Here is a 13,114-nt window from a genome sequence, read left to right as displayed (position 1 = left end):
ATATCGAAAAACAAAAATAAAAATGACAACAATAGGTATATGTATTGAAATATATGTAATTTGAAATATTATTATTGAAATATTATATTATGAAATGTATCTATGTTGCATATGCTATCAGCGTCCATTCAAAATACAATATCTGGTGAAGTTGTTTAAGAATTATTTTAGAAATGCTGATTTACATCCAGATATTGAAAAATATAATCCAGATGTTTTTTTAAAAAGAGAAAAGGAAGAAAAACTGCAGTCTTTTTTGTTTATCTGACTGAATAAATCTATTTATGTGCATTTATACATCTGGCAATACCGGACAACATTTTATCGAATTCAATTTCTGGCTTCATTCATGCCAGAGGAACATCAAACAGCGGCCGATGCACTGAAAAGCATTACCTGAAATAGCACAGACAACATCAGCCCCACTCTTTTCCATCAATACAGTCTGCTGCCATTAAAAATGTAAGAATGAAAGGTATTGTGGCGGTGAAAGGAGGAGCACTCCGGCAGTCAGTTTGGATAACGGTTACCACAGCGACAGTCTGACCTTTTCCCAGATCTCTTGGTAGAAGGGAAGGAGATTAGAAAAGACAAAGCAGAAGCCTCCTTCGAACCATGAAGACTCCCGGCACATCATGAGACTGTGTGTTGGCTTGCCTTGTGTGCGCTTCAGACACCTTTTCTCAGGTATTAACATAATGTGATGCAACCTCATGGGGAATAAAGGATCAAAATCAGCCCTCGAGCAGTCTCTTCCTTTAGCGCTTTCCTTACAGGAATGCTTCCAGGGCCCTGTAACTCCATCTGTGTCTCTCTGTACCGAGGGGTGTCTTGTAGCAATATAATGATCAATGCATTACGGCTCTTTTTACATTTCCAGTCACTGCGCTGTTCCCTAAAGTGTCTGATAAATGCAAAAGTTAAAATCAGGAAATATTTTGTTTCATAGTGCCATGGAGAGTCTGTGGAGCCGTGTTGTGAGGAGTTAGACACTGCAGGAACATGATGAAATGTGAACATGCTAACAATGTCTAGCATTATTACCATCAGCTTCTTTGCAGAACACAACAAAAAGCACAGTTGAGGTTGATGGAATTCCATAAATTGATGACAAATGAAAAATCCAGTCAATGTCCACCAATATCAACCAAATCTGTTGAAGTCAGTGCAACAACACAATTGGCTGACACGTTCCTCGGGTCAGCTTTGTTAAAGCAGACGATTGGCTTTTGGGTGGAAGGAGCAAGATATGTGTCAACCACCACCATCTTTGGAGTTAAGGACTTTACAATGGAGGAAACATGACAAAGTGTCCTCTATGGTGCCCCTTTGCATGCTGATGCCCCTTTTAATTTTTTCCGCCCCTGCCCATCATTTATCCACTGGTGCAACATATGCTATTAGTTGTATCTTGCCATATGCTATGTTGTTAAATGTTGTTTTCTTATTTTTCTCACAATCCACTTGCTGCAGGACTACATTTTAAAGTCTAAAAATCTGTCTTAACTTGGTTTATTTACACCATTATAACATCAATGCACAGTCTATTGTCCCTGATGCATAAGCAAGGTAAAAAAATAAGAAAGGTTAATCTATATAACATGTTTTTTTCGTTCCTTGTAGGAGACAAGTGTGACATTAAGGAAAGGATCCATCCATACGGTTTACTGAATGGTTACCAGGGTAGCATGGCAACAGCGTGCACGTACGTGTGGGTAAAAGTATAGAGGGGTGGTATGTCGGTAAAGACGGTGGCATCTGAAAGATCACTGCAATCTGAGCTGTGACGAGGGCAGTGATTGATGTGTATGGGCATTTACAGTATGCAGTATGCCAAAGGTCAGAGTCCAAACAGAGAGACAGGGAGAGAATAAAGCGTTCTCAGGATTAGAAATTCATTTAGTCACAGCCCTCGGCGTCTGGTTGCTAATTCTGCACCCTGCCTGTTAGCCCAAATATTATGAAGCGGAAGTCATCTAGAGATATGATTAAAGACTGAGTCATAATAGGGAGGGGATATTTTCGGCTAAAGTGCTGCAGGTGAGGCTGGTCTATCTGGAGACCCACTCATCAGGACCGTCAAATCCCCATGCCTGTCGAATGCGCTTCCAGTTCATTAAACAGATTGCTGTTGTCACTTTGCGCGGATTGAATGTTCGACACCTGTGATTACTCCACTGGATATTAAATGGAACCGGAAAAAAAAAATGGCACGGCGAGAGCTGCGTTAAACCTCGCTGCCGAGCCGAGCGCGAGAGCCTCCCAAAAAAAAAAATATCACTCTGCCGCCTCCAAATCAACAAGTTGTTGGAGGGGAAAAGCAGAGGCGGACTGCTGTTGCTGCTCACATGACAACGCATGTCTTTTACATTCAAAACATTATGAAAGACGTTATAAATAATATTTCCCAACAACATGCTCTGCTTGTCTGGAAGCTTACGCACACATACTGCCTCAGTCCAACATCCTATAAATTAGTATCTTATACATGCCAAACTTTGTTGAAGAGGGAGAAGCTAGTAGAATAGGTAGGTTAGAGTGTGTTGCCACTAAAAGTATATAAATTACAGCATAATAATCATAGAATAACATGAAAAATAATCTTTATATGCAATGTTATACCATTTTCAAGCAAAATTCCTACAGTTTTAACTTTTTAAATGTAAGAATTTGTGGCTTTTTTTTTTACTTTTATGGTAGACTAAAAATCTTTGAGATTCACACACCCAAAAAGACAATCTTTGAATAAAAGAATAATGTGTTGCAGCCCTACTATAGTCAAACTGTACATAAATAAAACAACAATGGTAACGACTTCTATTTCAGTCAGTCAAAGAGTGTATTTGTGCCTCTAATTCAAGTTTGTCTCTCTAAAGGAAGCACTCTAAGTGGCATCAGCTGTTTCAATCATGCTCCACAGTCACTGGCTCATTCAGCAGCCGTGTGGCCGTCAGCTGACTAGTAACATCCAATCATATCCATTCAAGGTGGCCGTTATAACCTGACACTTTAATTACTCTGCAGACATGACATGCCAACTCTGAGTGCTGCTGCAGCTCCCAGGGGCTCCACAACCTCCACCTTATAGTTTGTTTAACTAAAATGTAATATTCATGTGTGTGAACCTGTTTCATTGAGTATTACAAAAGGTCACACAATTTCAATGTTATTTTAAAATGCACTGCACATTCACAGCCAATATGGCGAGGTTGCTCTCACCTAACATAGCGGTGAAGACGGGGCTGTGCTGGATTATTTTTCACAGACTAAGACAACTCCAGCTGGGGTCAGAGGTGACAAGTTGGACATATTTTAGGAGTGACGGGATGACTCCTCTCTCGTCACACAGCCTCTTTAAGTGGAAAATGCTGAGTTTGTTGATGATGTGTGTCACAGTATCACTACACCGGGAGGTTTCGCTACCTGTCAGGGTTTCTGTCCTGTCTGCAGTTTTTGCCTTGTCATCGCTCTTTCTAAACTGTGGCCACCAGCTGTCAAGTTAGCTCAATTAGCTGTGCAGCTAGTGGAACATTAGCTTATTAGCTGAGAGTCTGCTTGGACCATGAGCTTGAAGGAAAATGGGAGTCAAAATATTGAATTTCTTGACATTTTGTTAGCTTATTGAGTAGAAATGAGGCGCTTATGGATATGGAAATTCATCGAAACACACATCATATATGTCAGCGTAGATGAGAGCCAATTAGGGCAAAGCCCTGACGTCATGAAGGTGGGTCTAGGCTCGCGCAGCACCTGGAGAGCAACTGCTCAACTGCTCTGCAGCCGCCTTGCTCCCACGATAACTTAACTTCATGGGACATCGAATGCGGAGCAGAAACCACTCCCATCCAGGTCATCATGGACACATTTTAACCAGCATGCATCACGATTTAGGCTGCGCTGCGTGATCATATACAGTGTAGAATGCATGTAAGTGACCCAACAGTCTATCCACCGATGATGGACCAAGAAATATGTTGTGCTTTTACCCATTAGCATAAATTATCTACATATGATAATGCCTGTAAGACTCGTTTGTTTGTTTATTTGAATTATTCTTTTTCTTTTATATTCTGGGTATCAAAGACTATAGAAATTTATCCTCCAGTGTAGCTGAGAGTGTTAGTGAAACCCAAAGAAACAGCAGCAGGGAGACTGTCTGCAGCCTGTCAGCTTTAGCATGTCACACAAACTAATCACAGCCAAATATGCATCATAAACCTTCCGATGCTGTGTTTTTATAAATACATAAAATGTACATAATGTATTTCTGAGTAGAAGCATGGATGAATAATACATCCCATAAGGTCCAAGCTTTGAACAAAGGCATTTTAGATCTGATTCCCTGAGCTCTGCACTTTAATAATTCATACTTCCTGATTCATAGGTGGTAATGACCAGCTATTTTAAGCATCCCCTCCGAGCACCTCCTGTTCTCAATCCTGATTGGCCACAACTGGCAGGAAGTCAGTTAACACAGTCACAGTCCTGCAGGGACCTGCTCCCACAAGCATCTCTTTCTGAAGCCAAGAAGCACAACTTGGCAGCACGGAGAGGAAATTGATCAGATCCGATGACTTTGGTGTGTAAATGATGGTTTAGGACTTCAGCCTGCGCCCAGAGGGGTGTGTAGTAACACAAAACAGAACAGTGTGTGTTACCTGAGAGAGCTGACGGAGCAGTGGGAGCAGTAGTTGAGGTGAGATATGGCCCTAAACTCGCTGTCCATCCCAGGAGGGCTTTTAGCCTCTTGCTAAGCATGCAGGGCTGTCCTGGGCTATTTACAGAGGTGACTTATGGAGGCTAGTGTAAGGTACACTGTGTCTCTGTAAGAAGACACTGCTGCTCTGACAGGCAGTGGATGGCTGTGGTGAATACACTGGCTGACAGTGGGGCCCAGGTGCATCCACTGTGGAACGACTGGTGAAGAGTGCCTTAGATTATTTAATCCAGTAAATAAACACGCATACTCTTTTTCTCCGGAACACCACTGGAGCAGATTGAAGCTCTCTTATTGTTTTTATTTTTTTTTCAGGATTAAACTTTTATTTATACTTTAATGTTGAATAAACACTTTTTTTTTCTCATACCATCCACTGACGCAGCACTTCTGTTCACCCTTTCTCCGAATGCTCTGTTTTAACAACTGTCTCTTTAAGCCCCCTCGCCCCCGGCTCTGATTGGTTAGTTTTCACAAGCCTGAGCAGGCACAACCCACCGCGTTTCTGCATCAGCTCTATGGTTGTTTTAACAAACTTGGCTATGCCGGGGGAGGAGACTGTAATGTTGTGACATCACAACCTTACAGGAGTCCTGATGGCTCGTTTGATGATTTTCTGATTACAGTCTTGGTGGATTTCTCCATGGATTGAATGGTTCGTATTGATATTTCACAGTGCAAGTAGTACCTGGATGCGCAACATCCAAAAATCATAAAATAAGATTTTTAATTGATGTTTCAAAGTAAAAGATGTAGAGGGATAAACTGTTTTAGCAAGCTCACCCATCTTTTATTTGAACAGTCATGTCACTGATCTCCAGTGTAAAGCTGACAAGAACATGGTTTGTTTACATGACGTAACAGAAGTATATATTTCAGGGATTCAATCTATTACACCATGTCAAACAGAATTTTCGACACAATGTGATAGTCCCGATGTACTGGACATGGTGTAATTGCAAACATGTTAATAGATATTCCAAATGGCCACACTCAAAGGCAGGGTGAAAAGTCTGCTGTCCCATAAAGAGATAGAGGTCTACGCTCAAAAACATTCATAATAGGTTGTGTTAAGAGTTTTACAGAAGAGTTTGAGAGAGAATTTCAAACACTGCCCACATTCTCACCTCAACACACCAGGCAAATCCCTACATACAGTCAGTATGAGTGTCTATATTGTGGGATTGTCTGTTTCAGACCTTGTTTAACACCAACACAACCCCCTCAACCCCAATCCTGACACCTGAAGGTGTGGTAGGAAGGTTCAGACACTGTTCAACCAAGAGTTACCAAAGCTTTCTAGTTGGGACTGCTACAAAATACGGTGTACCCAACCTTCCTCATTAATGGATCAAAAAGTGAGGCATAAATGAATATATGCACATGCAATAAACCCCAATAAGTGTGCTAATCCCTGCAATGGTAAAATCATTAATGGTAATAATGGTAAACATGTATGCTGGACAGGTTGTGTTCAAGACAAGCTCACCCAATCACAACTTAATTGATGTTCATGTGGCAGGTAATGAATATGTGTTGGCTTAGAATTCCCTCTCGGTACTTCCCTCTATCCTGTTCCTCCTGTTCCCAAATCACCCCCACCTTTATCCTACAGGTGAGCATCCATCCAGTCAGACTTTGCAGGATGCCACACCTGAAGGGTCCACGAACCCCTCAACGTGATCAACTGCCTTCCTTCTCACCTGTCAACAGTCTCAAGCCCACTTAACCCTAAAGTGTGAAAGCCACGACTGCGTCCAAGAATCCCCCAACTGGAGCCAGACTCTCCATGTGAAACCCTTACCTTCCTTCCCCTCTTCCCACCGTGACCCTTCCCCCACATGGGCCACAGATCCATCCACTGTCATGCTTTGGCGGAGACCCACCTCCAACGCCAGCTCTTCTATCTGAAACTGCTTCATGGCACTGCGGTTCCCATCCACATTTTTGTGGTAGTAGATCACCATCACGTCGTACTTCTTCATGATGGACTTGTAGTTCTTGGCGGTGAGGTCATGGACGCGGTCTTTGCCGTCATACTCTGGGATCTCCAAGCCCTTCTCCCCCCAGGACAGGGTCCCTAAGGATAGGAAGACCCCCAAAAACACCCAGCCCCACTTCATGGCTATCGGCACCTGGTGGACGCAAGAACGCCTCTTCTCAAAGCGGGGTAAAAAAAAAAAAAAATACACCTGAGATGTTTAACGTTGTCCCTAAGGCAAATTGGTGTCAAGCAGGGAGAGTTAGGAACAAAGTCTGCCTTCTTTCCCCACCCGCTAGAGAAGAGCAGGTCTGACAGTGACGCCCTCCCTTTAAAAAAGAGCTACACGTGGTTTTGCTGACGAAGAAAGGGGGAGTAGGCGAGATCCCACTCATCCAAGAGCCATGCACAAACCAGAGGGGCTGCCAAAAAAGTAGGACTTAGAGCAAGAGGGGTGGGAGGGGGGATCAGGGGGCGTGCCTGGGTCATACGGCCACCTGTTTGAAGCCCTGGCTATGAAAAGGGACAGCGGTTGTGTTGGGTGTTCGGAGAGCTACGGATACCAGCTCAGTGTCTTGGAGGACTGATGGTATGGATGGATGTACGATGAGAGCTTGCGGAAAGAAGAGCTCCAAGATGCCATTCCCATATTAAGTTTTGCAGTGGAGTCGGACTCTCGCTAAAAATAAGGCCTCAGCGGGACAACCCTGTGGACAAGATGGCGTCCACGCAGAGGGTCAGAGGGTAGACATGCTCGGTGGGCACAGATGGACGGAGAGAATCGGAGACGCGGAGTCCTGCTGACGCTTGTTTGTGTGTCTGAATTACAGAGGATGTTGTCTGTATTATTATAGTCAGAAAAATGAAAAATGGAATCGTCAGTCATGCAAAGTTGCAATCTAGTGCAAGTAAATTAAAGTGAAAATCTCATAGATGGATTAGAGTTTATTTATTTAAATGCTGTGTGTCAGTTTTGTCATTTGCTGGAACCACAAATATGCATAAGTACATATTTATTTCAAGTGCTGTTCCCACAGAAAGGTACTTTTACTTTACTTGAGTATTTATTGATTCTGCTTCCTTATGCTCTCCTTAATTCTGAAAAAAAGACAGAATATTTTATTTGTTTTAGATTTTTTACAGTGGCTCTAAACTTCTTCGTATTTGTTGTGCTTAAAGTTTTCTTGGAGTTGACTGTAATTGAAAGACAAGTACAATACAAACAAAATTTAGACCCATTTAAAAAAAAAAAAAACAGAGTACTGCTTTAATCCATAATTAAACTCACTGACTGTGTCCTTTCAGTAGGGTCGAATTCTCTGAGTTGTGTTATGGAGATATTTCACTTTTCATCACATGTACTGTATCTATGGAGAGTAAGGGGGAATAATTGTAAAATAAAACCATCAATTTTGTGCAGAAAATAATCCCACGGCTCAGACAGACAAGAAAACTTTGTGTAGTTCTTTTATATCCGTTTTAGTTTTTTTTCGTGATTGTTGATTAAATTACGAAAAAAAGAAGATAATCTCCTGGAAACGGCACTGAAACAGGACTTGGAAGAATATCTGATGACCGCTATTAGTTTAAACACACATATACTTAAATCTGCATCAGAGGAATCTCGAAACCATCGGCTCATTACATAAAACTTGGTACAGTTAAACAACATGAGCGTTTGTGGTTGCAGGCTGTCAAGTGTAATAGCTGACACACCAGTGTCATGTATGTCATATTTTCTGCACACATACGTCGGGCATGCATGTGGAGATTATTTTGGAAGATGTGATCTGAGCGGAGAGAACGAAAGATGGAGACACGGGATGACGGAGAGACTCAGAAACAGTTTGGGATCATGTCAGCTATTAGTTTACAATGAGAAGGGTGACTATTAATATCAGTGTGTAATATGATCAGCCCTCGCCCCCCCTGCCAACATGGTGGGCCGGACAGTGTGTGTGTGCATGTGTGTGCATGTGTGTGTGTGTGTGTGTGTGTGTGTGTGCGTCTAGTTAGATGCCACTGATGGTGTGGGAAGGCTGGGCTCTACTTCACAGATAGAGCATCATGATAGTGTGAGCCATCAGATATGAAGATATCTGTCTCTTTGTATGTTGACTTTAGAGTCGTGGTAAGTTGAGCGCTGATGTGTTGATATTTTTTCAACTTGCTTAGTTGTCTTAGAGACCATACCATAGTTAGGTTGCACTAATTCAATTATAACATTTTTGATCAAATGTTTGGATTGTTCGACAAATTGAAAAATATTTACAGGAAAAAATAAATTTGAAATGTTTGTCATAACGGTTAGATTAAAAAGAGGACCTTCAACTTTGGTTCAACTTTGGTAGTGATGACTACAAGAAATAAAAACTACGGGTTACCTATTTTTTCTTCTGTTTGGCCAGAAAATTGGAAAATCTGCACTCTGTCACACTTTACCTTTGAAAATATGTCTTTCAGAATCATCATGGAAGATTAAGAATCTGAATTTTATGGAATATTTTATCTATGTTAAGAGAACGTTTCACCCACAACTGTCAATAAGGCACAACCCGATCATTTTGTACAAGGGAACTGTTGCTATATTACAAATCACTGTATGTAAAAAGAAGAAAAAAAAAGAAAAAAGTAAAAAAGAAGCTAAAGAACAGCCCAGTCACCAGGGTGCAATGATAGCCTCTAACATTTTTGCCACTAACATTTCTGCCGCTAACATTTCCCCTCTGTTTAAGGGCCACAAAAAATATATAAAACAGCACCGGTGCACAGATAGTCGTGATGCATTTATAGTGAAGAGAGGGTACTTCACCATGTTTTCTCCAATGAGAGGGCACCCATCATGTTTTATCCACTATAGAGGGCACTTTCACTGCATATTTTTTCAACATGGGGACACCAAGCGGGTCGATCAGGTAAAATAAAGTGACCCTAACCTGAAAACACTCCAGTGATATGATGTAGACATTGTAATTATCTCGCCTGTTGAATTAATTCACTCCAGAGCGTATTTAATTCCCATTCAGCTGTCAGAACGTGCAAGAATAGCCTGGTGACAAGCTGACTGACGGGCTTTGGGTTTAACTTATCAGCTCTATATCAAATATTTTGAGAGGTTGCAGGCAGGAGTTGGTGCTGCTGCAGCGATGGCAGGTGGCGGCAGGACCGCCATCACTGCTGGAAGAGACCTGGCACAGATACAGACAGTCTACATGCGTCTTTACTGTATTCAGCTTCGAGTATTACTGCCACACAGAACTGACATTTCCACTTACACTGATTAAAACCAATATGTGTGACCCACAGCAGCAGCTGCCCGCTTGGTTTAATCGCCCTCTGTGCAGGCAGTTTGTGTGTGCGGCTGCACATCTGTGACCGAATGACACCGTAACCTGTTGCACCTCTGAGGTGAACAGCACCCTCCTCTGGCAGTTGCACTCACAAATCTCATTACAAGTCCATCATCTCCCACTCGGCCCTCCTGCACCCTCTTTCCAAAATCAACTCAAGCAGGATGAGTAATAACATTAACAATAGCATCTGTGCCTAGTCACTAAACTGTGTGTGCATGTGTGAGTGTGTGAGTGTGTGCGCTGTTGCTACGGCGACTGGGAGGTTGACTCAAACAGCCTGTATTATCAGATGCGAGAGCACAGAGCGTCCTGCTGCAAATATGTCTCAAGCACTTGATGAGCCGAAATTGCAAAAAAAAAATAAAAAAATATGCAAATGAATACTAACCAACAGTCCAAATTAATACAAATTCATTTCGTGCTGTAAAATTTTTAATGGAATTTCTCTTTCAGATATAAAAAAAAAATGCAAAGTTATCAATCAGAAAAAATTAAAAAAATAAAAGAAAATGGGTTGTGTTGAGCACATTTTGGACAAACAAGAAATATTTTATAGATTTTAATCCAACAGCTAAGAGGTTAATGATGAGTTTTATAATAATAATAATAATAATAATAATAATAATAATAATAATAATGATAATAATAAGCTTCACTGGGCATTTTTGTTTGTTTGTATTCATGAGTAAAAAAAAAAGTTTTTTTCCACTTGGTGTCACATTTGGCAGAAAACAAAATAACTTTTCTTTTCTTTTCTCCTTGGAAAAAAAATTAAACTGGTTTCGCAATTTTTTTCCCCCCATAAATTTTCATGGATGAAAAAATAATTTGGGAACTTCAAAACCAAAAAATTGGCAAAACATTTTATCACCAGCAGAGAAAATAACATACTTAAAAATTGGTTACAGAAAAAAAAAAACATTCCTCACTTGCTCCTCACTGCTTCCATAAAAAACTGTATCATGGCGTAAATCAAATCCTCACTGAAGCCGGTCGGGAGAAGAGCGAGAATGACTGTCTCTCCTTCTCCATCTGCACCTTTTCTTCTTTTTTCTTTGCCATTTACCTGCATTTGTTCACAATGTGCATCACTGAGATCAGGTCAGGCAATGCAAATTATTGTGTGCTTCTTAGTCCTAGTCTGCAAAATCAACTTATACTGGTGGGACGTCTTCATTTCACTCTGATGCAAATCAGCAGATGAACTTCATAACCTCAAACCCCTCAACAAAATAAAGAAGGAAGAACAACGACCTGTGAAGCACACTTATAGATATTTTTAAGAGGAATTTAAAGAATAATAATATAAGTAAGCCTCTGGTCTGATCTCCTCAGGGAAGTTGTTCCAGACAGTAGAAGACCTGAAAGAAAATCCACGGTCACTTTAGGTTCTTCATTGCTTTGTCCCTTTACGGTAATGATCGAATTGGTTCAGGTTGGAGACCGGTGACCTGCAGCATGTCTCAGCAGGCTGATGAAAGGCCTCCATGTTAAACGCCAACCTCCTCTGCCATGGCGGGAGGGTGAGAATGTGACACGTCTGAGTCGCGGCGCTAATGAGATCTAAAGGCTGCATCGCGGGGAGAGGGAGTCAGTGAGAGCAGGGAAGGTGTGATTAGGCGGTAGAGCGAAGAATGGAGAAGCGAGAGTAAGGAAGAAGAAATGAGGGTACAACGGCACACGATGGAGAGAGAAATTAAATAGAGGTGTGGAAAAGGGGAAAATGTGCCGGCATGTGTGACTAATAACTAGGCAGTAATTAATGTGTGTAATAAGTGAAGGGTAATCACTCTCACTGGAGATGATAGGGCCAAGCGGTAAGTACACGAACATCTGACATACACTTGCAAAGAACTGATGAAAGTACTGGATTTCATTTGCAATATCTCAAATCTGCTCTCATTTTAAAGATGACTATAATTTTAAAAAGCTGTGAATCAGCAGCGTGGCCAGCTATATCAATTTAAGTGGGCCTGTGGGATATAAGTGAAAAGTGATATTAGGATCAGCCATGACTTTTTTCACTCTTTATTTTTAGATCTCATTAAAACATTATGCCTACTGATAGCAGGGTGCTGGTTTTGTTTATGGTTGCTTGGCAACATGTGATAGTTTCAAGAAATGAGGTAGCTGAGATGAGCTGCAATTTTATTTTTTTCAGTCAATGCTGCAATAAAGTTGTTGTAGCAACAGCAATGATTTACTCATTTTACATCTGCAAGTCTGTCTATTGCTGGAAAATCCATAACAATAACAGTTAGAATGACATCGTGTCCAGGGCCTGAATTGGTTGGTTTTGCTTCATAGGCACTAGAGGAGGATAAAGACACGTCCCAGATGTTGGTTTTCCCCCCAGATGGCTCTTTCTTCTGTTCCTCTTTTATGATGCATGTCCTCTGGAGAGTTTACTCCATCCTGTCAAGTTTATGGCTTCAACTCCTCAATTTGCTGCTCTAACATGCCATGATATTTGCTTCAGCGACATAAGTAGAGTGTGCGCCCTTTGTGAACCAACCTATGTAGGTGTATGTCTTACTATGTACGCATTTATGCACAAGGCACATCAGCCTAACCTTACTGATTATTTAGATCTCCTGACATGAGATCAGGACCAGTCAGGATCAAATGTGAATTCATGTTTTATGTCTCTACAAAAACAGAGGGTCACACAAACAGTCTAGGTTCATGCAGTGACATCGGAGTGAAGCAGCTGTCCTCCTGACAAATCCTGAGCTCAATCAGAGCAGTCTAAAAATATTTAATTCAGACGCTAAAAGTTTAATTCTGTTTCTTCTGGAGTGTTTCTTCTGTCCTGTTGAGGTCTGTAGTTACATTTTTTTGTTTTGCTGCTGTAGTGATGTTTGGAGTGAAGCAGCTGTCCTGACAAATCCTGAGCTCCATCAGAGCTGTCTAAAAAAATATTCAAATTAGACTTTCCTCTGGCATGGCTGATTAATACATCCCATGCACCACTGACTTTAGACTATGATTAAGGGTCAGTCGCCTTTGCCATGAATGCACCCGACCACATCTAATTTTAAGACCAAACACGTCCATAGGTGC

The 13,114-nt window shown here is 41.4% G+C and overlaps 1 protein-coding gene across 2 annotated transcripts in view; it reads right to left on the bottom strand.

Moving 5' to 3' along the window:
• The window catches only part of casq1b (calsequestrin 1b), a 30,903-nt gene extending 23,905 nt beyond the window's left edge, over positions 1 to 6,998 (bottom strand). The window contains exon 1 of one of the 2 annotated variants that reach the window (XM_037112140.1): positions 6,604 to 6,998. In XM_037112140.1, coding sequence (XP_036968035.1) covers positions 6,604 to 6,840 — 237 coding nt within the window. In that variant the 5' untranslated portion in view covers positions 6,841 to 6,998. The remainder of the gene's footprint in view (positions 1 to 6,603) is intronic. The other variant, XM_037112141.1, reaches the window with a different exon arrangement.
• Between the last annotated feature and the right edge of the window lie 6,116 nt (positions 6,999 to 13,114).

Source organism: Acanthopagrus latus, chromosome 10 (genome assembly GCF_904848185.1).
Source record: "Acanthopagrus latus isolate v.2019 chromosome 10, fAcaLat1.1, whole genome shotgun sequence".
Classification (NCBI taxonomy): domain Eukaryota; kingdom Metazoa; phylum Chordata; class Actinopteri; order Spariformes; family Sparidae; genus Acanthopagrus; species Acanthopagrus latus.
This window is presented reverse-complemented; position numbering and strand designations above follow the sequence as displayed.